Source organism: Kogia breviceps, chromosome 9 (genome assembly GCF_026419965.1).
Source record: "Kogia breviceps isolate mKogBre1 chromosome 9, mKogBre1 haplotype 1, whole genome shotgun sequence".
Lineage (NCBI taxonomy): Eukaryota > Metazoa > Chordata > Mammalia > Artiodactyla > Physeteridae > Kogia > Kogia breviceps.
The window spans coordinates 84,297,339-84,323,617 of record NC_081318.1 but is presented as its reverse complement, the minus strand read 5'-3'; the positions used below and the strand labels follow the sequence as shown (position 1 = coordinate 84,323,617).

Sequence of the window (26,279 nt, the reverse complement as noted above, 5' to 3'; positions counted from 1 at the left end):
CTATTTCATTTATTTCTGATCTGATCTTTATGATTTCTTTCCTTCTACTGACTTTTGGGTTTCTTTGTTCTTCTTTCTCTAGTTGTTTTAAGTGTAAGGTTAGATTGTTTATTTGAGATTTTTCTTGTTTTTGAGGTGAGATTGTATTGCTATAAACTTCCCTCTGAGAACTGCTTTTGCTGTGGCCCATAGGTTTTGTGTTGTTGTGTTTTCATTGGCATTTGTTTCTATGTATTTTAAAATTTCTTTGATTTCTTCAGTGATCTCTTGGTTATTTAGTAGTGCACTGTTCAGCCTCCATGTATTTTTGTTTTTTACATTTTTTTCCCTGTAATTGATTTCAAATCTCATAGCATTGTGGTCAGAAAAGATGCTTGATATGATTTCAACTTTCTTAAATTCTCCGAGTCTTGATTTGAGACCCAAGATGTGATCTATCCTGGACAATGTTCTATGTGTACTTGAAAAGAAAGTGTATTCTGCCACTTTTGGGTGGAATGTTCTATAAATATCAGTTAGATCTATCTGGTCTACTGTGTCATTTAAAGCTTGTATTTCCTTATTTATTTTCTGTGTGGATGATGTGTCCATTGGTGTAAGTGGGGTGTTAAAGTCCCTTACTATTATTGTGTTACTGTTGATTTCTCCTTTCATGGTTGTTAAGCATTTGCCTTAAGTATTGAGGTGCCCCTATGATGGGTGCATAAATGTTTATAATTGTTATATCTTCTTCTTGGATTGATCCTGTGATCATTATGTAGTGTCCCTCCTTATCTCTTGTAACAGTCTTTATTTTAAAGCCTATTTTATCTGGTAAGAGTATTGCTACTCCAGCTTTCTTTTGATTCCCATTTTCATGGAATATCTTTTTCCATCCCTTCACTTTCAGTCTGTATATGTCCCTAGGTCTGAAGTGGGTCTCTTGTAGACAGCATATATATAGGTCATGTTTTTGTATCCTTTCAGCCAGTCTGTATCTTTTGGTTGGGGCATTTAATCCACTTACATTCAAGGTTATTATCGATACGTATGTTCCTATGACCATTTTCTTAATTGTTTTGGGTTTGTTTTTGTGGGTCTTTTTCTTCTCTTGTGTTTCCTGCTTAAAGAAGTTTCTTTAGCATTTGTTGTAAAGCTGGTTTGGTGGTGCTGAATTCTCTTAGCTTTTGCTTTTCTGAAAAGCTTTTCACTTCTCCATCGAATCTGAAGGAGATCCTTGCTGGGTAGAATAATCTTGGTTGTAGGTTTTTCTCTTTCATCACTTTAAGTATATCCTGCCACTCCCTTCTGACCTGCAGAGTTTCTGCTGAAAAATGAGCTGATAACCTTATGGGGATTCCTTTGTATGTTTTTTGTTTTTTCCTTGCTGCTTTTAATATTTTTTCTTTGAATTTAATTTTTGTTAGTTTGATTAATATGTGTCTTGGTGTGTTTTTCCTAGGGTTTATCCTGTATGGGAGTCTCTGTGCTTCCTGGACTTGGGTGACTATTACCTTTCCCATGTTAGGGAAGTTTTCAACTATAATCTCTTCAAATATTTTCTCAGACTCTTTCTTTTTCTTTTCTTCTTCTGGGACCCCTATAATTCGAATATTGGTGTGTTTAGTGTTCTCCTGGAGGTCTCTGAGATTGTCTTCAATTCTTTTCATTCTTTTTTCTTTATTTTGCTCCTTGGAAGTTATTTCCACCATTTTGTCTTTCAGCTCACTTACTCATTCTTCTGCCTCAGTTATTCCATTATTGATTCCTTCTAGTGAATTTTCCAATTCAGTTATTGTGTTGCTCATCTCTGTTTGTTTGTTCTTTAGTTCTTCGAGATTTTTGTTAAACATTGTTTGTATTTTCTCAATCTGTGCCTCCATTCTATTTCCGAGATTCTGGATCATCTTTACTATCATTACTCTGAATTCTTTTTCAGGTAGATTGCCTATTTCCTCTTCATTTATTTGGTCTTGTAGGTTTTTACCTTGCTCCTTCATTTGTGACATATTTTTTTGCTGTGTCTTTCTTTTTTTTTTTTTTTTTTTATGAGTGGGATTGTGTTCCTGTCTTACTGGTTGTTTGGCCTGAGGCTTCTAACACTGGAGTTTGTAGGCTATTGGGTAGAGCTGGGTCTTGGTGCTGAGACAAGGAACTCTGTGAGACCTCACTCTGATGAATATTCCCTGGTGTCTGAGGTTCTCTGTTAGTCCAGTTGTTCGGACTCAGAGCTCCCACTGCAGGAGCTTTTGCCCAACCCTGGGTTTGTGAACCAAGATCCCACAAGCTGCCTGGGGTGGCAAAAAAAAAAAAAAAAAAAAAAAAAAAAAGAATAATAGCAAAGTAAAAAATAAAATTAGACTAGGAAACTAACAGATATGTTAGGAAGAATATAAAAATACAAATATAGATTAATAAACAACTGGAAGGTACATTAGTACCACAATAGTAAAAAAGAGGAGGAAAAAGAAAAAAAAAAGGTGGGGGAGGCCTTGGCTGTGGAAGGCAGGGCCTAAGCAAGGGTGAGCTTTGAGCGGTGGCTGGAGCCAATGCTCAGAACCCACAGGGCTGGAAAAGGCTCTGGGGGCTATGGGAGGGTGGAGCTTAGGCTCAGTGGAAGAGAAGGGGCCCAGGTGTGCCCCCACCCCTGTTTTCAGAGGCTGGGGGACCTCACTTGGGATCCCAGCAGGCTTCCTGGGCATGAGTGGACGGGGAAATGCCATCCTCTCCTCTCCTGCTCCTCTGGTCTGGGAGGGCCCCTCCCGCCTGCCTCTCCTGATCTCCCTGGCCTCCCTCCTATGCCCCCAAGGACCCACATGCCCTGGAGGGGGCTTTGGAGGGCAGGGGATCAGCCTGAGAGCTCAGCAGGCTCCCCGGGTCCAAGTGGGCAGGGCACTTGTCTTCTGCTCCTCCCAGAGGGCTCCTTCCGTCTGCCTCTCCTGATCTCCCTGGCCTCAGGGGTGCAGATCCTGTCTGGCTTCCACTTGTCCTCCCCCCTCAGTCTCCCTACATCCTGCTGGTTCACTTTGGGGCTCCTCCCATCTCCTTGAGCATCAGAGTCCCCCACCAGTGGCCAGCAGGTGCCCTAGTTGTGGGGAGACACTAACTCTGCATCTTCCCACATGGCCATCTTGACTCCGCCTCCTCTTTATACATTTTGGATAATAACCCCTTATAGGATATATGTTTTGCAAATATTTTCTCCCACTCAGAAGGTTGCCTTTTCATTTTGTTGATGGATTTCTTTGCTGTGCAGAAGCAATTTAGTTTGATATAGTCCCACTTGTTTATTCGTGCTTTCGTTACTTTTGCTTTTGGAGTCAGATCCAAAAACTAATCACCAAGACATATCAAGGAGCTTACTACCTAAATTTTCTTTCAGGAGTTTTGTGGTTTCACGTCTTATGTTCAAGTCTTCAGTTCATTTTGAGTAAATATTTGGGTGTGGTGTATGAGAGTAGTCTAGTTTCATTCTTTTGCATATGGCTGTCCAGTTTTCTCAATACTCTTTATTGAAGAGCCTGTCCATTCCACATTGTATATTTTTGGCTCCTTGGTTGTAAATTAATTGAGCATATATGCCTGGATTTGTTTCCGGGCTCTCTCGTCTCTTTCATTGATCTATGTGCCTGTTTGTATGCCAATGCTATACTGTTCTGATTACTCTAGCTTTGTAGTATGGTCTGAAGTCAGGGAGCATGAGTCAACCAGCTTTTTCTTCTTTCTCAAGATTCTTATGGATATTCAGGGTCTTTTGTGGTTACATACAAATTTTAGGATTGCATGTTCTATTTCTGTGAAAAATGTCATTGGAATTTTGATAGGGGTTACCTTGAATCTGTAGACTTTGAAATTATCCAGGCCACTTTTCCCTACTCCAGATTCATATTTCTAACTGCCTACACATCTCCACTTGAATATCTCATAGGCAGCATTAACTTAACATTATCTTTCTCCCCACAAACCTGTTCCTTCCACAGTCTTCTCTTTCTCAGGAAATGACATGTACATACTTCCAGTGCTCAGTTCTGAAAACTTTCTCATTTTTGAGTCCTTTATTTCTCTAACATCCCTACATGTAATATGTCAGCAGATTCTGTGAACTCTATCCAGAATCAGACCACTTTCAGCTACCTCCACTTCTATTGTCCCTTTGGAAGCCAACATTGTATCTCACTTGGATCATTAGTTAGTAGCCTAACTGTCTTGCAGCTTCTATTTCTTCTTTCCCACATCTTCTTCCCATCCCAAGACCTCAATCACAGCCAAATCCAACCAGATGATCTTTTTAAACCAAAAGTCAAATAATATCACTCCTGAGCTCAAAAACTCTCAGCAGTTTTCCATTTAACTCTAAATAAAGGCTCTTCAATGATTTACTAAGTCCTATGTCATCTGGCATTCTGATCCCTTTTCTTCCTACTCTTTTTTTTCTCATTCCAGTATTGCCCCATTAGTCTTGGTGTTGTTTTTTGGACAATCCTGGCACACTTAAGCTTTAAGGATTTCTGGTCTCTCTCTCTGAAATGCTGTTCTCCCAAATAATGGTGGTTTCACCTCATGGTATCATTCCTCATCGCATTCAAGGCTTTGTTCAAATATACCTTCAGTAAGGCCTCCCCTGCCCACCCATTTAACAATGCAATCCCCTGTTTCCACATGCCCTATCTCCTTTCCCTGCTCTTTTAAAAGTCATAGGCCTGGGCTTCCCTGGTGGCGCAGTGGTTGCGAGTCCGCCTGCCGATGCAGGGAACACGTGTTCATGCCCCAATCCGGGAAGATCCCACATGCCGCGCAGCGGCTGGGCCCGTGAGCCATGGCTGCTGAGCCTGCGCGTCCAGAGCCTGTGCTCCACAATGGGAGAGGCCACAACAGTGAGAGGCCCACGTACCACAAAAAAATAAAAAATTTAAAAAATTTAAAAAAAGAAAAAGAAAAAAAAAGTCATAGGCCTTATCATTATTTGATATACTGGAGGGTTTCTTTCTTTATTTGTTAATTGTCTGTATTCCCCCTCTAGAACTTATTATCCCTCAAGGCAGAGATTTTTGTCCTTTTGTTGCTATTTTTTTTTTCATGTTATATGCCTAGCTCTAGAATATTGCCTGGCAAATAATTGTCTCATGATTCAAATTTATTGAAGTAATAGATAAAAGGATCAGAATAATCTTGATATGCAGAAGTGCTAGGGTTGTTTTAATCTGTCAAATCCTTAAAGGCCTATATCTTTAACAGAGAATAAAGGAGCTATAAAACATCATCACCCCAGTGATTTTACTTGAAATATCACTGGTGCTCAAGGCTGGTCCTATTTGCTCCCTCCTGATGATCTGTGTTTTATAGGTTTTCCTCCAGTCACCCATCATGACCCATATCAAACTTTGAAAATAGCTGTGACCTTGGTTAAACCTAAATTCTGCTTATTCTTTGTTTTATAATTTCACTACTGGTGTTTCCTTCCAACTTGGTTGGTTCAGAGTTTCCTGCTTAAGTCTTCTCTTGGATAAAAGGCACTATGCCTCAGACTGCCTTAAACTCTTAATCTAACCAGCAATCATGCACTCACCATTCTAAGGGGTAAAGCATGGTCATCAAGGTTTTGAAAGTGTTCATGGTACCCATTCTGGAGCGATGCTCCTGTTGCCTGAAGTAGGACAAGCATTTGATTACAGGGGAATTAAGCAGCCAGGGAAATCCTAGGAAAGTTAGATTTAAGGATATCTGAAGCATATAAAACAAAAAAGATAAAAAGTAGGTAATGTGACAGTTAAATGCTGCTTGAAATATTTGAGGTGGGGATTGTGTTGCAGAGGAATTTTAAAAGGAGTGAGGAATTTTTCCAAAGTACTGCATTCTAATGTCTGTGAGAATCTCAAGTTATAAAGCAGGGCCATTTTCTGTTTTGTTGTTGATGTTTTTTTAAATATGTTAAGCCCAAGCTCCTAATTTATCTCCTCCCAACCCCCACCCCTCTGTCTGCCTTGGTAACCATAAGTTTGTTTTCTATGAATGGCCATTTTCTTTATTCAAAGACTACATATGGTGCTAAACTTAGCTACTACTTTTAGTATCATGTTACAGAGTACTGCAATAAAACTGATTCTAATAATGTGGAGCATTGCTTAATTGTCTGATGATGTCAGTTTTGATTTTCAGCTGAATATTAATACTCACCGTTTCCCGGTTGGGTAGAACCTAGAGCAAGCATGGCCATCCCAGGCGCAGTAAGGGTCTCTTGCCAGGCAGCAGTCAGCACAGGCTGTACCGTAGATGTGGCAGCGATGCAGAGACACTTGGGAAAGTCCTTCATTGGAGCTCACATACAACTGTTGCTATTAGAAGAATGATGGTGATTTATTTCAGATGTGGAAGTTAAAAGTGGACTTTCAGCAGGAACACAATATAATATATGCCCACAAACCCTTGGATTCATTTTGAAATAGACTAAAAACAAGAAGCAAAGTACAGAAGGGTATAAAGCCAAAATAAATAGAATTTTCCTACGTTAATATGCCTATAACATTACCACTTTCCTGTTTAAAAAAAAATGTTCAGAGCACCATGTAGAATGGTAATGTATTTTAGACATTGGGATTCATTGTTCTCTCAGATTTGAGCTAATGTATTACAGATTTAAATTATGATGTTTGCCTTTTTTCTTTGAATGCTGTCTCTTGGCAAAGCACAAGGCAGCCTTCTTATTCTTCAAGTCTGGCAAACCATCACTTTGTAAATTTGAAAAAGTAGAGTCTAAAATAAAGGGCACTTTTATGTTTAGAAAAAATAGATGGTAAATATTAGATAAAAATTTTTAAAAACTTTCACATGCCTTTGAAAGTGACTTATTACTGAGAGCAATTTTAAAATTATTTAGAAGACTGTAAGTATTTATATTTAGACATGTTTTAAACTTTCTGTATGATCCCGAGATCTTCAGCAGCCTAAATCATAAATAAAGATTTCATCCTCCTTCATTTGTACAGTGTCAAGAGCTTATTATGATATTTCTCCAACTCTTTTAGCTGTGCATAAAGCAGTTCTCAGGAGTTGAAGGGATGTTTCTAATTCACAGTCCTTATTTTACTAAGGACTGATAATATATAATTCAAGTTAACATAGAATTTCTAAGCTGGAACTTGAATACATGTGCACACATATGTGTGTGTATGTGTGTGTGTCTGTATGTATATAAATTTAGAAATTATATATAAATTTTAAAATTATATGTAGATTTTTTTTTTTTTTTTTTTTTTTTTTTTTTTTTTTTGCGGTATGCGGGCCTCTCATTGTTGTGGCCTCTCCCGCTGTGGAGCACAGGCTCCGGACGCGCAGGCTCAGCGACCACGGCTCACGGGCCCAGCCGCTCCGCGGCATGTGGGATCTTCACGGACCGGGGCACAAACCCGTATTCCCTGTGTCGGCAGGAGGACTCTCAACCACTGCGCCACCAGGGGAGCCTTATATGTAGATTTAAAATTAAATCAGTGAGGGCAACATTGGTCTATCAGATTCTGGAGGCACATCTCTGAGATTCAGATCCCAGCTACCACAAATTTGCTGGTTAACTTTTCTGAATCTCAGCTTCCTCTTTGTTAAGACTGGGACAATATAGCACTTACTCCATAGATTTTATGTAAGACTAAATATAAGGGCTAACTCCACATAAAATGCTTAGAATAGTTTCTGGCACCTAAGCGCTTAATGAATATTAAGCAATAGTATTAGTAAACTACCAGTGAACAAGCTAGCATTTATACACTTTCAATTCTAATTAATCATTTGAATCACATCTCAGTCTAGCACGTCTAATATAAAATAATTATTTTATTCAGAAAATAGGCTGAAAATTACTTATCCCCATTTGAGACATTCAAGCTATAAGAAAACAACTGCATGTTTTGACGATAATCATTTCTCTAGAAATACTTGAAATAAATGTTCATTGAGTACATTAATAAATAATATAGTGAGTGAATACATCAACTTCATTAAAATATTTCAAGGAAACTTGTTTATTTGAGAAAAGGATACAGGTAATTCCATTCTAGAAATTATCTTTTTTATTAGTTTATTTTCTGCTATATGGAATGCAAGGATAAATTAGAGAATAAAGGAGCATAAAATGAAAAGTAAAATTTTTAGTTTGAGCATTAGAGAAGGTACTAAATTCATGGAATTTAAATATATATAAAATACCATTGGCAATTTGTAGCTCTTTCCCACTGAAAAAAATAACACAATACATAGTTGTGTAAATGAATTCTCCCCCAGATCAAACAATTACCTTGCCCTGAATCTAATTGCTTTAATTATACATTTAAAATTATCTACCATATAAGATGTTGAAACAAATTTAATACTCAGTTTTTCCAGTGTATGTTTGTGCTGTACACTGCAATTTAATGGAATTGGTTGTGTATTACAAGTTCACCATTTGAATTATGATCTGAAACCTATAATTGTATACTGTACTAGTATGTCACACAAATGGCTTTGTGTCCATTTTGAATCTTGCTCTGATACTTTCTCCTTCCATTAAGCTACTGTAAACAAAGGGATTCCATGCTGACTTCAAAGACAATTCTGACTTGGGATCAGCTCCCTAGGACATTGGGGAAAATGACAAATGGCTTCTTGTTACTTGGGAAAATGTTTGTTATGCACCATACAAACATTTTTACAGATGAGATCTTTAGCTCCCTTTTACCCTATTTATTTTTCTTCATAAAATTTAGTCAAGTGAAAAGAGTACAAGACTAACTGTGGAATACTTCTTTATCTGTAACAGACCAAATATGGTGAAGAACACTAAAGTTACATCATCAGTTATGCCAACACATAAAACCTTTATTCCATATTCCAAGAAAAATAAGTCTTAGGCTCTTACAAACAGCAGTTACTGAAGACCCACTTTATTTTAGGCAATTTGTATGTTAACTCATTTGTGAGAAAGCATTACCTTGCAGAGGCAGAAACTTAGGTCAGTGAAGTAAAATATTTATTTATAATTTAAGGTCACGTTGGGGTTCAAATGCATGTCAGTCCCATTCTGAAGCCTACCCCATTTTTGACTATACTGCTCTGCCCCTTATAACTTTTGTTTTAGAGATAGCAACTTTGGGGTCTGGAGAGGTGCGTGTTTTGCACATGTAGATTGGAATTGGGCTTTTCCTCTCCATGATCATTGTGTATTTGGGTGTGAAGGCACAAATTAGAAGATCAAACATTTTTGATAATCATAGTAAAACATTTATTCCCCAGATCCTGAACCCTGATATGGCTTAGATTTAAGACATTCAGATTTTTTTTTTTTTTTTTTTTTGTGGTACGCGGGCCTCTCACTGTCGTGGTTTCTCCCATTGCGGAGCACAGGCTCCGGACGCACAGGCTCAGGGGCCATGGCTCAGGGGAAAAGCCGCTCCATGGCACGTGGGATCTTCCCGGACCGGGGCACGCACCCGTGTCCCCTGCATCGGCAGGCGGATTCTTAACCACTGCGCCACCAGGGAAGCCCACATTCAGATTTTTTAAACGACATGTAAACCCTATAAAATAGCACTTCCTTAGAAATAAGCATGAAAGAATGCACTGCATATTTCAAACATGTGACAGCAACAGGAACTCAAAAGAGGATTGATTACTCATTCCAAGTCCCTGAGAAGGTTCGTGATGCTACAGTAGCCGAAACATTATGCTAAATTCTTCCTTCAGAAAGATTATTTTTATTTTGGTTGGCTTCATACACTATAATATTTGAGAACAGAGGATATACAAATGTTGGAATATCTTGCTGCATATATATATGTATATAAATATATATATATTCTACTCTGATGAACTTCTGTACAAAAATAAGCCTATTTTGTCTTCCACTAAAGCTAAATTCCATATCAAAATTAAGTGTGTGGTATACTATGAACCGTATTAATTATTTTGCTAATAGTAAAATTAAATTTTCAGAAATTATAAAATACATTCTTCCACAACAGTAAAATTTTTACATACTAAGAAAATAAAAATGGGGTTGTTTTTACCTTTTTGGATGAAATTTTCATTGTTGTTATAGGAGCATGATTCTAAAAAAATTAGAAAAACATTGTTAGTTGCTCAAATAATCCTTAAAACAGATTTTACATTCAAAAACTTTTCTCGTTTCTGTTAAAATTCAAGAAATCATCATTTCTCTCTAAATGCACATATAGTTTCAAAGTTTAGCAGTAATTGTCTATAAAGTACATTTCCTCTGTTTGGAATAAGGATAGATTTGTTACACAAATATATGCCTAAGCTAAAAAAAGTGGCAATTATAACACATCTATCAATATAGTCATTAGAAAAAAATGAAAATTTGAGAAATTTCAGAGAATTGAAAAAACTGTATCCTGGAATATTGAACACAATGTATAACTCAAGATTGGATCTGGGTACTTGGGGTGGGGGCTGTGGAATGGTCCCCCTCCTCAACACAGCACTTTGCATAAGACACTATTGTTCACCTGCCAAATGTTGCTATGCCAAGAAGTATTTGCCTGAGCCATACTTATTCTCTTTGTTGAATACAAAGAAATATTGTTAGGTAAGGTCATCTTTTGATAAATGTGAATTAGTGAAAGAACCTAAGAGTTATCTGAAATAGTCATCCTTTCTGAAAGTTCCTCTATTCTTAACTTTACTTCTTAAACATGATTAGTTCCTTTTAAAGATTAAAAATTAGACTCGTGATAACCTGATAAAGATGTGTGAAGTTTTATTTGAATAAGTCAAGTGGCAACACGCTCTCAAAGTCAACTGTGCCCATAATTATTTCACTTTCTGGAGTTGTGTGTTCCTACAAACATTTTAAAGAGAAAATGGTGATATCTTTAAGTACTCAGTTGCAACAGATCATGACATTCATTCAGAAATACACACACATACAAAATAAGTTTTGCAATTTATATCCACCTAGGCAACTACTAATAGTTGTACCTCCAATTCAAATTAAGTTTAGGGACGTTGGACATATTTTCAGAAAATATTCTGAACAGAGGATTAAAAAATATATTATGGTTCTGTGCTCTTTAAAAACAAAGTGCCTGGTTTTTACATTGAATTTCCTGCAGTATATCAGTGTAACACTTAGCTAAGGAATTTATTTCAGTTTAAATGTATTATTTCCTCAAGTGCCCATCACAGTATATCATACACACCCAATTATTTTCACCTCACCTCAGAAAACGTGACACAAACACCATGCTGAAAACAGTAACTGTATTTGGTAACTGTGTCTCTCAATTTATCCATATCAATCACTGGCACACGCATCCGGAAGGAAGCTCAAACTTCTTTAGTCTCTCTTGGGTTGATGTCCCTCAACATGTATTTTGACTGACTCCATTTTTCCACTGAGAGTTTATTCTTTATGATATAACACCACCATAACTCATATAACAGATCATAAGTAGTTAGCACATGATCAGAATAACTCACATTTCTAAGACCTTTCCATAGAACATATGTAAAACTCACTTAATTAATATTTCCTTATTATAAAACTCAATGTTTGTGTCAAACTCAATTAATGTTTCCTTATTATAAAAAAAATATTTCAGAATTAAAAATGCAGTGCTGCAATACGGCCTTTTTGTTATTTTCAAGAAAACTACTGAATAAGGTACTTTATATTATTTTGGCCATCCAAGTTGTCCCTATTGAATTGAATGAGAAGAAATATATTATATATATATTATATGTAAAATGCAGTTTTGGTTAATCCAATGAAACAATCAATTTCTTTATAAAGCAAGGCATAGAAAAGGCACTTGGATGCACATAGTTGATATTTTATGAGCATAATTTTAATGCACTAACCACAAGGAACCTTATGTCAAAGTTAGTCTAGCATTAAAAATTGTAACTTTAATAACATATTGGGAAATTGCCAGAATTCATCAGTTTCTGTATTTGATTTGATTTTTAAAATAGTTCTTTATATTTAAAATGTATTAGTAAAATCTAATATCATTGTATCTTGACCATTTCTGTGCTTATAAATCCAATATTTTTAGTGACTGGGGGAATATATATTAAGTTAATACATTCTGAGTCCACTCAACAAAGCAAGGCAACTTACTGGACTAGCAATAGTCTGCTCCCAGGGGCTTTGAAGTGCTATTTTTACTCCAGTATAGGCTGACTCTGGCCTTTTGGTGTCCGTGGCCATTGTTTCTTAATTGGTTTAGTTGTAAATAAAAGTTTGCAGTGGGATTGATTCCATACCAAAGTTTCTTTGAAATCCTCTGGCTGTGCTTTACCCATCTTTCCAAATCAGGTAAGAGGGACCACTTAAACTGCAATGACCTATACTTTAAGGAGAGAAGGGTTTGCAGGACATAATGTACCAGCTCTCCAGGCTCACAGACACATAAAGAATTGGCACTCTGCCCTCAGTAGGTTACACCTTACTGGACTGAATTTTCCTCTATGTGCCTGTTTTTTGCTGTGTTTTCTTTTTCATTTTTCTTTTTATCCCAAATTCAAGGACAAAGAGAGTAATACAATGCAATCTCAATTTCAGACAGAACATGAAGTTTTAAGAGACAACATTTGTTTTATTTAACTAGAGTGACATTTGAGTTGAAAGCAATAAAATAAGAGAAAACAGAGCAGTTTTTCTTGAAGTTCCTGGCTAAAAAAATATGAGAAAGTTTATCTAACAATCAATAATGTGGAAGAATTTGGGTCTCGGTGGCTTGTGAAGCAAATGATAAAAGCCCTTTCATGGCAAATCTTCTAGACCTTGACCACAAGAACTCATTTTTTAAAAATAATGTTGACCAAAATTCTTCAAGTTGTGATGATAGCTAAAAAACTAATTCTTTTATGCTAAGATAACTTAAAAGGTAAAAAATTACTTCAGAAAAATATTTGTTCTTTATTTCTCATTTTACCTGGTGTTTCCTACCCTCAAAAATTTATAACATTCATTTATTTGATCTTTTATCAGATTTTTTTTCCCTCCCCAAGTAGTTGTAAGATTAAAGAATTGCATTTATCATGTGTGTGCTGAGGCTAATAGAATAGATGTTCAAACCTTAAAGACTTCCAACTCCTCCAGAATTAGCTCACCGCTGGCAGAGCTGTTAGAAGGAAGAACAACCACCTTCTGCACAGTACCTCGATCTAAATCAGAGAAAGAAACAACGAGAGTAGGAAACAAAGATATTTAGACATAAGACTACTACTGGCTTAGAATTTAGAATATTGTTTATGTAATTACTTAGTCATCAAAAAAGAGATTATATACACTGAGCTATCACCATTTGCAATATTCTGATTTCATTATAAATCTCATATGTTTAAATTGAGATTATGTAAAATTCAAAAGGAATTAATAGGAACATCTTATATTTTGCACATATTTGGTATAGTTATAATTATGAGAGAAGAAAGGAATGTCCAAATGTCTTATGAAGTCAGAAGTTCCATTTCTGAACCAAGTGTATATTCTTGAAATAGTAATACATAACTTTAAGTTTGGCCCTTAAGAATATTACTCCTCCTAACCAACATTATAAAGTGACACTCTCATATTTTTGTTAAAATTGACACATAATGATTTGATTATCAGAGAAAAAATTACTATGAATGAGTTTTTATAATAATTTTATTATAAATCACTAGTACTAGAAATTAACATTTGATCTGTAGCGGTGAGAGATTTTAGACATGGTAAAATGTTTCACTCACAATTCAAAATAATTTTCAAAGCAGAAACATAGCTATGGCTTTATTTCAGATGTGGATACCTATTCATAGAATAATTCTAAGATTTTCACAATTATCTTTATCAGTTGGGAATATTTCTTTGGGTATTTTTAAAATATAGGGAAAATTTCAAAATTAGATGGGTCAAATAAACTTAAGCAAATAAAAAAACCTACTTGCATTTCTCAGTTACAGATTGCCAAAAACGGAGATGCCCAAATAAATGTACTATATACAGAAAATGTTACTTATGTCAAGATTTTTATTAAGATTTTTTCATATGTAACATAAGCATTTTCTAAACATATAATTATGCCACTCTACCAATCACTTAAATTTTAAGTTTAAAAGAAACCAGTTGAAATTTAGCAATGTGGGGTTAAAGCAAATTTGTGAGTGATCTGAGAAAGTAAAAATATATTTCCTCACCAAAATATGTTTCTATTAAAACAATTAATGAGCTGCTTCATGAATATCAAGTCATCACTCTGTTAAAGTATGAGCATGTAACTGTGAATTTATAATTTGGACAGGTACATTATCATCAACAGATGCTAAAACATTTTCTAATTCTGTTGAGAAATGTCACTAAGAAGAGGTAACTTGAACTGAGCTGTACAGGACTTTACAATTAGGAATCATTTAGTGATGAATATCAATACCACAAATCTCAAATCTCACGTCTCAAGCTGGGCGATCACACAGGCAAGCATTACTCTAACATATAAGATCCTATTTATTGTTTACAGTTTCTATTTTATGAACCTAACTGGAAGATGAAATAATTCTTAATAAAAAATAAACTCTACTTTAAAATTTTACCAACAAACTAAAAAATTAAAACCTACTAAATAATAATAAAAATCTTTATACAGAAAAACGACAGAGATTTTGCCAGAACAAGCCTTGGATCTTGTGAGACTGCAAAGTTTAAGTACCTGATCTTTGAAGTTTCAAACTACGCTCTGTAATTTAAAATTCCAAAGCCATACTCAAAACTAAACAAAAATCCTAAAGATTTGCAGGCTCTACGTGTAATTAAGAAACTTGGAAGTTTCTCTGTTTCACCGTTCAGCTTCCTAAGAATTAGCTCTGTACCAATCTGCACTATTTTCTTGGAAGATAATTAATGCAGGTATAAATTGGAAGTGAAAAAACATTTGGGGATATGGTGCAGAGACACATCACAATTGAAAATGGATAAATGTGATTGGAGGTGTTCCCCATTTTCTATTAACAATTCATCACAAAGAACAGTGTAAACTTCTACAGGAATAGAATATACCAAAAACCCTAAAATTAAAGCCTTGACATTATAATGCCTAGGGCAGGATTTGTGTGGTATTGTGTGTACGTGGTGTGTCTGTGTGAGTGGGAGGGTGAAAGATGAGGGCGTAAAACTGTCTTTGTTTTAGGTCATGTTATCATAAAGATCACACTCTGTTTTGAAGTCACAACAGCGTTGTACGGTTCCCTGCTGAAGCTTGCAAGGATCACTGACATTCTACATGACAGCAATGACCACGTCTTCAGTAGAGACTGAGCAGAAACAATGTAAAATCATAGCCCCAAATAAAGCTGCGTGAGAGGAAATCTTGATTACAGGAGTTCCCAAAGATAAAACTATCGGCTTTGAAAATAATTTTAAGTATTCTCAAATGAGAGAACTGGCTACTTTTCTACCTAATGTTTTAACTAACTATGAGAATATTATTCTACATAAATCATCATTTCTTCTGAAAAAGCCCACAACAAAAATATTTCATTCAGGCCAATTTATAAAATATTACACAAAGAGTAGCTATAAAAATGGGCTAATGAAAAGACAATGCAAAACTTGGTTTTGACTCATTTGCAATGAAAGATAGAACACCAGTTTTATCTATTGTTTGCCTTCCTATTTTAGTCATTTTTTGTTTTGCTGGTAATGATGAGTAGATTTCCCTTTAAAAAGTAAAAAAAATTAAAAGGTTAAAAAATATATTTTTCTACTTAGTAAAATGTCAACTTATCTGAAATTCTTACAGAAATATAAGTATATTTAAATATTGGTAATGTTTCTACCTCAAAATCAAGTTGAAATAAATCATAGAAATGCAAGAGCCCCACAGTGAAACAAATATTTATTGGATGCCTACTATGTGCTTGGATCTATGATAAAAATATATCATTTCAAGAACCTAGATATGCATTTTAATTCCTTTACTTTTCCACATTTAGACTTGAATTGGTACTTTCAATTCAGAGTTCTTCATTACACTGGTTCAATTTTCATCAGTGTGTCACAAATGAACATATTTTTTCTCATACTACATATTAAAGCTTTTTATACATAAATTAGAAATCTTTCAAATTTGTGGATTCAATATGAATGGAATAGCTTTAGATCCTTGTGGGAATTATCACTATTAACAGTTGTTAATTCGGATTTTATGAGACCTTGAACTTTTATAATTGGGGGGGTCTTCTTTAAGTAAAATAATACATAAACACAAAAACAGAGTTGTTTGGACCTTTCCCAAACAGTTACAAATGAGGAATTCTAAAGTTTCTGGTAAATCCACCTTTGACAATTAGCCTAGTTTTCTAAAAAAAGAAAGTTTCGGGGCTTCCCTGGTGGTTCAGTGGTTGAGAATCTGCCTGCCAATGCAGGGGACACGGGTTCAAGTCCTGGTCTGGGGAGATCCCACATGCCGCGGAGCAACTAGGCCCGTGAGCCACAACTACCGAGCCTGTGTGTCTGGAGCCTGTGCTCCGCAACTAGAGAGGCCGCGATAGTGAGAGGCCCGCACACGGCAATGAAGAGTGGCCCCCGCTCACTGCAACTACAGCAACGAAGACCCAACACAGCCAAAAATAAATAAATTTTAAAAAATAATAATTAAAAAAAAAAAAAGAAAGTTTCTATAAAGCTGGACAATGGGGCTTCCCTAGTGGCGCAGTGGTTGTGAGTCCGCCTGCCGATGCGGGGGACACGGGTTCGTGCCCCGGTCAGGGAAGATCCCACATGCCGCGGAGCGGCTGGGCCCGGGAGCCATGGCCGCTGAGCCTGCGCGTCCGGAGCCTGTGCTCCGCAGTGGGAGAGGCCACAACAGTGAGAGGCCCGAATACAGGAAAAAACAAAAACAACAACAACAACAACTGGACAATGATACTTCCTTTAAATTGAAGAACCTCTAATTATCCAATGAAATCACATCTACAATATCTTATCACTACAATTTTATTATCCAAGATCAGTTTTTCACAAGTTAGCAAAAGGCTGGAAAATTCTTTTTAGTTGAATGCAAATAGCTCTGCCTCCCTGTTTATTTTATTCATTGGCCTTTCTTCTACAGCTGCCAAGAATATACAGTACTCAATCTCTTTTTCACATCTCTCCAAGTGTATCTTTATACCCTCCATACTCTGTTCAAGTATATTTTATTCAAATTCAAAATCAGATATTTTTACCTGCCTTTCTCTGAACACCCTGCAGTTTGGGATTATCCTATTTACAATGTGGTGCTCAGAATTATACATGACTATGCAGTTGTTTTACCACAATGCAGACCTCACCGAGATGGGACTATTCAGAAGACACAGCAGGAGTTCTAGCTGATCAACAACTTAGGTGATTGGTCAGGATCTCTAGCACTTGGAACCTCATAAACAGAGATCCCAACTGTAGTGCACACATTTACAAGGCTCCACTCTAGATGTCTTTATATTTCTGTTCCTCTTACAAACTGCCAGACTCCCCCAATCTCCAGTTCAGATTCTCAAGAGGCAGATTTAATTTGGTCCAATTTAGTCATGATGAAGGCACACTGTAAATTGTTGCTTGGTGGATAGATCAGTTATCAAGTGCTAGTGTCATTTCAATCAGTTATGGCACCAGGAAGGAGCCAATATATATGATATCACCCATGGCTGCTCCTTAAGTTGGCACATGTTAATGGGAAAATTTCTCTCAAAATGCAGTCATGGTAGACACCTTTGGTTTCTTTCAAAACATACTCACAAAACCTCAGTTCCATATATAGAAAGTACTTTTGAGGTATCCTTGGGATGAATCATTCACTACTAAGTAAATAAAAGGACTTGGGTTGTCTTCCACCCATTTTTACTCATTGGTTCAACAAGAAATTACTGAGTACCTTCAGTATGTCAGGCACTCTCACCAGTATGAATACAAAGATAAATGAGCATGGCGCTCAAGAGCTCACAGGCTAGAATTTACAGGGTTTTTTTTAATGGTTTTTTGAATAGTGTGTTCCCACTAAATGTTAGTCATTGAAAAATATGCATTCCGGAATGTCCATAAAATTCCCAATTACTTATGTCTACATGAAGCCATCTCTGAACCCTTTAGCTTGAAGATGATAATATAGTTATCAAATGTCTTCCTTCTGGCGGTGGTGAGAATGGCATTCCTTGAATATATGCAGCATAAATTCTTTTTGCTTTTGTTCTGCAGAATTGGGATATAGCTTATATTTCCTTGGGAAAAGCACCTTGCCTACAATATAGTTACAGTTTGCTTGTGTGCAAATGTAAATAATAATTATAACTTTTGTAATGGATATCTGTTACTAAGGTCTACCTAGAATCACTTCCCCTTTCTTGGTAATAACACCCTGAGACATCTTTTGGAAACAACACCTCTCTCATTCTCAGTCTACATGGTTAAGGAGTGGAGTATCACTCTTTCAGCCCCAGGGAGATGCCATGACTTAGACCTGTGCAATTAGAACACTCTTTGCCCCTATGATTCATGCAGGAGTGGGCACAGAAACAAGTCAGGGCCTAGCACTCCATGGGAATTAGATAGGTGGGATCCTCTTTCTTTCTGAGATCAGGACTGTTAAAGACTTGTAAATTTGGCAGTGCTGAGGCCATCCCTGCTACCACATGCACAGACTCCATTTGAAAATAAACAATAAAGATGAAGGCAGAGCTGAAAGTTGGTAAGATAAATTCCTGAAAACATCCCATTAGCACAAATTCAGCTATATCTGAGGCTGCCTCCTGCATTTCCCAGTTGAACACACACACAAAAAATTATTATTCTTTAACTAGTTTAAGTAAAGCGTATGGTCATTTTCAGTTGAAAGAGTTCTGACTAATAAATCTAAATGAATAATACATGAAAATTGCTTAGTATGATGTCTAGTGCATAGTAGATATATATCAATAAGTGCAAAAAGTGCAAATTATTTTTTATTTGTAGCTCGACCACTTACTAAACTTTTGACATTATTGGAGTCACTATTTTTTCTGAACCCCAATTTTCTTATCTATGAGATATACATAATATGCATGCCTTGAATACATTAAAGCATTGTGACATGAATCAAGCAAGACACATCTTACAAGTGATTTGTAAGATAGCATAGTAGACTCACCAACCCATATTAGTGCTCTTAATTTTCTTCTACTTCATTGAATCTTTAAAGAAAATTCCCCAGACAAACTTCTTTCCTGTATTATATACTTTATAACATCTAGTGTTCTTTTTCTTTCTAGTACAACAGATCATAGCAATACGATCCTTAAACCTTACCACTGTCTCCAGATGAGAGAACAGCTTGCATTTATAGCACAGTATAAACAAGTGATCAAACATAACTCATTACCTGCAGGTTATTTTAACAGTGTATGTGTATCTGTCTACTGAGTCTCCTCTAAACTAGTCCTTAGAGGTTTCCCTAGAAACTGCTCTGCCAAGCTGTCTGCTTGCCCCTGGGCGTCTGGCTGCCTGGGGATTTGAGAGAACACTGCCTCCTTAATCAGATTTAGTCAGTCCCTTACCCCTGGTTGTTATTCTGTAAAAATATTCCAGTCAGGGTTGGCTTCATGGGTGTTAGACTTGTTCAGTCACACATATTTCTGTGGTCAGAAGGGTTCATATTTAGTTTAATGCTCTGTTGTCACCTCCTTGAAATTCTTAATAATTTTAAACAAGACGCCATGAATTTTCATTCTGTAGAAGGCCCTGCAAATTACGTAGCCAATCTTATTCTAGGTGTTGGTAATTAAAGTTAGCAATTAGTACTAGCTAAGGAGGGACCTCATTCAATTTAGTAAAGACAAACATACAAATTCCAAAGTCATATACTTCACTGTTTCCTCCTTTCTCTCAATCTTCACTATAGTGTCTCTAAATGTCAACCTAAGCAGCCCTATGCATAACTTCAGAGGTTAATTATTGCAGGAAAATCAGTTCTAGTGTTTATTAATTAAAATTAGTATTATCTAAGATAAAATCACTATATTTGTTAAATAACAACACTTTTTAAATTATAGTTTTCTGCACCAATTTGTTTATTAAAATTAAGAAATATATTATAAACCCGAAAAAGAACTGCAAAAGCTCTGTTTGGCAAATGAAAGCTTTATAGATAATATAGGGAAGAATGAAATGACTAGATACCTTACATTGTTAGTTTCAATAATTAGACCTTACCAATTGGCTGCTTTAGTTCATGTTAGTTAAAATATATATTCATAATAGATTTCTTTTTCTTGTTAGTTTATCAAACTGCTGCTACATTCTTTTAATATTTTTTTTTAATTTGAGAATAAAACTGAATCTTAAGTTTATAAAACCTTTATTAGTAGTTTACTGAATACACCTTTAAGAGGTGGCAATTCTATTCATGTATGACCCCCCGTACTATATATATATATATATATATATATATATATATATATATATATATATATAAAATATATATACACATATATATATGTATATATGTTTCTAAACTAGGTCATTTAGCACAATTTCTCACACTTAGCAGAGCTTTTCACACTCAATAGGTTATCTAAATGCTGTGATGTTGACATCTGCAGCTTCAGCCCTTCGGCAGTTAGAGCCCTAGTTGGTTCATCAAAGGCATCTCAAGTATCTCTATTTGAAGGGAGGTCCTTGGAAAGATGGTATCAACAAATGCTATCTATTCAGCCTCTCCCTGAGTGTGATAATGTTAAAAAGTTTGTAGGGTTGAAAAAATTTTGATAGCACTAGATTTACCTAAGTTAAATAGGTTTCTTTGCTCTTTACTACAGAACCTTTCAGAACTATAATATACTTTTCCACATTGTGAGGAAAATATAGTATTCAGTGACTTTCAAGTTTATTTGCTGATACCATTCATTTCATTTGACTCCCAAGCACTTACCACCCATGCTCTTTCAGATACCATGTTCTATTATGCAAATAGTTTCTCAAAGTGTGGTATTCAGTCCACCTCATTAAAAAAATTAGGGAATTTCCAAAATATTTTGATGTTGATTCCCATGTCAGATCACAGATTTATAATTTTTAAAAGTGCTAATTTTAAATAAGCTTTACAAAATAAATATATATCTGCTCAAACATTTGAAAATCACAAAAGATGAACATGCTTTTCTTAGAAGAACATATTTCTTCTAAGCTATTTCATTTCTTGGTAGTTGTCTGTATTTGTCAAAGAAAAAGCTACTAAATTCATTTAAAAATATCTATTGATTTTTAATTTTTTTGCCTAAGGTCAGCTAAAATAACATATTTTCTATGGATATATAAAATTAATGACTTATTTGGAATGTACTAAAATACTCTGGGAGAGTCCCCAAGCAAAATTATAATAAAAAGTTTCAGATATTTTGAAAATCATAGTGTATATGATTTGTATGTAAAAGTGTACATGTATGAAAAAAGTATATATATCTAAAAAGTGTATATACATATACATATGAAATTACAAAAATACCCACTTAATCTCCAAACATTAAAATAATGTTAAACCTAGAGCTGGTATGGATATAAAGAAATAAGTATTTTCATACACTTTTGGTAGAAATGCATTCTGAAAAATCTTTCTGGAGGGCAATATGGCAGTTGGTCATGATGTAGTAACTGATACTAGAATATCCTTTTTGTAAGAAACAACTATAAAACTGGGTGAGTTATATGAGACAATTCTTTCTAGGTAATGGATAATAGTACAAGACTAAAAGAAGAAAAAATTCACAAGGTGGTCTTCATGATTACCCCACTTTCTGCCTGGGAACAATTTCTCAACAGAGGTGCAGAGAGCAGGTGTCCAAGTAGTGCAGAGTAGTCCCACTGAGATGAGAAGGCAGGTATGAGAATTTAGGGCAGCAGAAGCAAATTAATTCTGTGGCACATGGTATCAGAGAAAGGGAGGTGTCCAGAAAAGGGGTTCTAGAAGGCCATGTGAAAATCCCCTGTGGGTCTATGGCTAATTCCTGGGCTATACATTTGCAGGATGACACTCCCAAGGCTTAATAGATTGCAACTCGTATTGGGAGTATGGAACAGACAAATGATGGGTGCAGCAGCTCTGGAGAAGAGCAATCCTGGTCTAAATTGGAGCTCTGGCTCTATTAGAGTAGACAGATTGCATTAATACCTTGTTAAAAATCCTGGCATACAGCTGACACAAGAAGGCTGCTCCTATAAGAGTAAGTGCCACATTCTAGAGTTAAGAACTACTTTAGGTCTGCCCTAACACAACTTGTAACCAAGATCTGACAAGAGATACAAGGGAGAGAGTTTGGAGTTTTGAGTCCTGTTAAATTAGAATGCTTGGGCTTCCCTGGTGGCGCAGTGGTTGAGAATCCGCCTGCCAATGCAGGGAACACGGGTTCGTGCCCCGGTCCAGGAAGATCCCACGTGCCATGGAGCGGCTGGGCCCGTGAGCCATGGCTGCTGTGCCTGTGCGTCCAGAGCCTGTGCTCCGTCCGCAACAGGAGAGGCCACAACAGTGAGAGGCCCGCATACCGCAAAAAAAAAAAAAAAAAAAAAAAAAAAAAAAAAAAAATTAGAATGCTTGAGCACAAGAATTTTAACAGAGAGAAAAGCAAGTCTAAACAAATTCAAGGTGATCAACTAATAACTGACTGCTTGAACCCAAAGGTAAGGTATTATCTACAACGTCCAGTATCAACAGCAACAAAAAATTATTGTATGTGGAGAGAAAGAGAGAGAGAGGGAGAGAAGAGGAATGAATGCATGAGTGGTTAGTCTTCGGGAAGAAAAAGAAGTTAAAATTATCCAAGATGTTGAACTTAGCAAGCAGCAACTTTAAAGCAGCTATTATAACTATGTTCAAAAAATTAAAAGGAAATCAGAAATGAAAAGAAGTTATGGTCTTAATGAATGAAGACAAGAAAAATTCAGCAAAGAAATAAAAACTATAAAAAAGTCAAATGGATATTTTAGAGCTAAACTATAATAACTAAGATAAAATATCAATTTTATAGACAATAGCAGATTGGGGTTGAAAGAAGAAAATCAGTGAACTTGAAGCCAGATCAATAGAAATTATCCAGTTTGCAAGAACATAGAGAAAAAAATTGAAGAAGATAAACAGAGTCTTTTGGGCATGCCTGACATTACTGAATGGTCTAATATATGTGTAATTAGAGTTCTGAAAGGAGAATAAGGAGAGACTGGGGAAGAAAAAACTATATGAAGAAATAATGGCTGAAAATTTCCCAAATTTAGTGAAAAATAATATGTTGTAGATCTAGGAATTCTGTGAGACCCTAGCTAAATAGATATAAAAAGAGCCACGCACAGGCACATTATATTTAAATCGCTGAAAACAAAACTTATAGAAAGAAAACTTTGAAAGCAGCCAGAGAAAAAAAGATATTATGTCATGAGAACAAGGAATATAATTATTGCTGACTTTTTATTATGAACAATGGAGCCAGAAGATAATGGGGTGACCTTCTTTTAAATACTGAAAGAAAAAAAGAGTTAACCCATAATTTTATACCCATTGAAAATATTCTTTAAATAGTAAGATGAAATCAATCATTTTTTTGATAAATAAAAGTTGGGAAATTTTGTTGCCTGCAGACCCCCTTCATTTGAAGAAATGCTAAAGCATGTCTTTTAGTCAATGGAAATAATACAAAATAGAAACAGGTTTATAGGAAGAATAAAGAGAATCAGATATGACCTCTTTCCATTAGGGCTGATTGGTTTGTAGATATGTTTTGGAACTTCTGCAGCCATTTGCAAACATGAGAAAAGTTAACCTAAGAACAAAGCTGATCTCTGCTCCCTGCTAAGGAGGACAGAGCCAAAAACTCCAAAGAAAGAAGCTGGGGTCCTGGTCAAACAACATGTAAAACCACTCTACAATTGTGTTTTTCAGTTTTGTGAATCAATAAATCTGTAACAAAATGTAAGTAATAATATTTATGAGAATCTTAAGTGACAGTAAAATAAAATATGCCTCTCTTCTCTCCCAAATATGCCAAGAAGAGCTATCTGTGATATCTTACAGAGTAAAAAAATAATTAATATATATAGTATAATCCCTCTGTATAAGTAGCAGGTTACACTACATTTTTAGTATGGGCTTATAATCTTTTTTCTTCAACTCTCAATTTCAAAAGTTTTTATTTTATTTTTAAAGTGCTTTGGTGGTAAAATCTGCCCTGACTTGAACTCCTTTGTCACATAATTTGACCAGCACTTACTTAAGGCTATTTATGGTCTTTATTTATTACACTTGGTTTGAAGATTTCTATGTTTCACTGTAGAAATAGTCCTGTGCATTTCACTGTGATCCAAGGTTCTACAAGCCATTTTATCTAATATATATGTACACATTACTTTGTCCTATTCACATACTTCTTAATGCTGAAATACACTTGGTTTCAAATTAGGGAATACAAACTAGGATTGCTTTTTTTTTCTTTTTCTTTTTTTTGTTCATCTATTTTCTTGATTAAAAAACATTTAGCTCAAGCAATAAAAAAATAGTAATTTAAGAGATATAATTAAGTAAAGCTATAGATCAAAATAATGTTCTGGTTATTACTAAAAAGATAAAGTAGAATGTAAGTATTCAGAAGTAAACTAAAGCTACTGTATAATTCAGGATACTGCTATGGAGTCTGCCTAACATCAGTTACATTAGAAGGAATACAACCAACTAGTACTGTTTCACCATACACTGAACGCTGAGTACACTTGTAACTGTGCTCTATGATGGTTCTCTTTTTGCAGTTAGCGCTCAGGAGTAGATAAGCATTGCCCAGTGAATGGCGGTTCCCACACCACTACTGAAAAAAAAATACCTATTTCTCCAAACCTACAATAGTGTCCTCTATTCTTATCCATCTGGTTTTATACTTAAAAATGGTGTAAACTTGAGCAAATCTGCCTCCTGTAAGCCTTTTTATTTCTCTATAAAATGTGGATATAGTATTTGCTTTACATACCTGCCAAGGCTGTTCAAGATCAAAGGCAAAAGTCTATGTGAACCTTCTTTGTAAACTCTACAGAGATTATAATTTTTCTCTTAGTGTTCTGAAATTGTCATTCCTTATTGTCACTCTTTACCTGCTACATAAATTACTTACTGTTCTTATATACCAGCACTTTACTTTTATCTATAATTTCCAAACAGAAGAAATGCCTCTCATTTATTAAAGGCAAATTCATCTATGGTCTGTCATTAAAGGTTTTGTTTCCTTTCCGCTTTTCCTAATACAGTGTACTCAAATTTAAGTAATGCTGTAAAATAATTATGCACATATTATTCATTGCCTGTTTCCTCCCACAAGAATATGAACTTTATAAAAGGAGAGACACTTGTGTATTTTTTTCACCGCTTATTTTTGGTAAATAGAATAGTATCAGGATTTGCAATAGAAATTCAAAAATATTTATGTATGCACAAATATACTTATATATATGCATATTTATATTCATAGATATGTATGACTGATGTCAATAAATATATATCTACTGCATAGATACATGTGTATATGTACCTGTTGAATGCTTACTAATTTCTAGACAGTACATTCAAGGTTTTATACACATCATCTCATTTAATCTTTAAAATACATCCATAAAGTAGGTACAATTAAGAAAACCAGGCTTAGAGATGTTATATAATTTGCTCCAGGTCATATAAGTGGTAGATGATATAGAGCAGAATTTAAACATACGTCCTTTGAAGTTAAAGCATGTTCCCTAACCCTTAGCCTAGAATTTATCCAAGAATAACTTATTATGACAATTCTAACAAGTTATTCTGTTTTTAACAAGGTTTTGGAGAAATCCCAAACAAAATTAGAATTGATCATTATGAGAATATCTCTGGAAATTTTAATTTCCCATTTCACACTGCCATATGTAGGACCTAGGATTTTACAGGTAAGCACACACACACTTGTATCCATTACTGCTGTAGAAAGTTTGGGAGTTACATATCTAGATAAGCTAAACATATCTAGATAAACTAATCGAGAAGTAGTGCTCTGGGGCAAAATTTTAAGGCCAACAATCTTACTAAACTGGCAATTTTATAAGGAGTGACTAAATTATAAGCTTTGACTTAGTTGGGGCTTACCAAAAAATGAGAATACAGCAAAATGTGCCAGTTTAAAAAGTTGACTTAATTATTTATTCAGCTAAGGTTCCTGTCCTCATGAAAAATATCTAATATATCAAAATGTGTTTAATTAAGTTACAATATAATATGTTCTGGTTCTAGAAGCTAATTTTCCCTGTAATGATTTTGAAAAATATC

General features: G+C 35.3%; 1 protein-coding gene across 2 annotated transcripts in view; it reads right to left on the bottom strand.

Annotated features, from left to right (window-relative positions):
• Window positions 1–26,279, bottom strand: part of SEMA3C (semaphorin 3C) — a 196,596-nt gene that overhangs the window by 16,693 nt on the left and 153,624 nt on the right. The window contains exons 13-16 of one of the 2 annotated variants that reach the window (XM_067042727.1): window positions 13,052–13,140; window positions 10,014–10,055; window positions 6,154–6,311; window positions 5,546–5,623 (exon numbers count right to left, since the gene is read on the bottom strand). In XM_067042727.1, the coding sequence (XP_066898828.1) occupies window positions 5,546–5,623; window positions 6,154–6,311; window positions 10,014–10,055; window positions 13,052–13,140 (367 nt within the window). The remainder of the gene's footprint in view (window positions 1–5,545; window positions 5,624–6,153; window positions 6,312–10,013; window positions 10,056–13,051; window positions 13,141–26,279) is intronic. The other variant, XM_067042728.1, reaches the window with a different exon arrangement.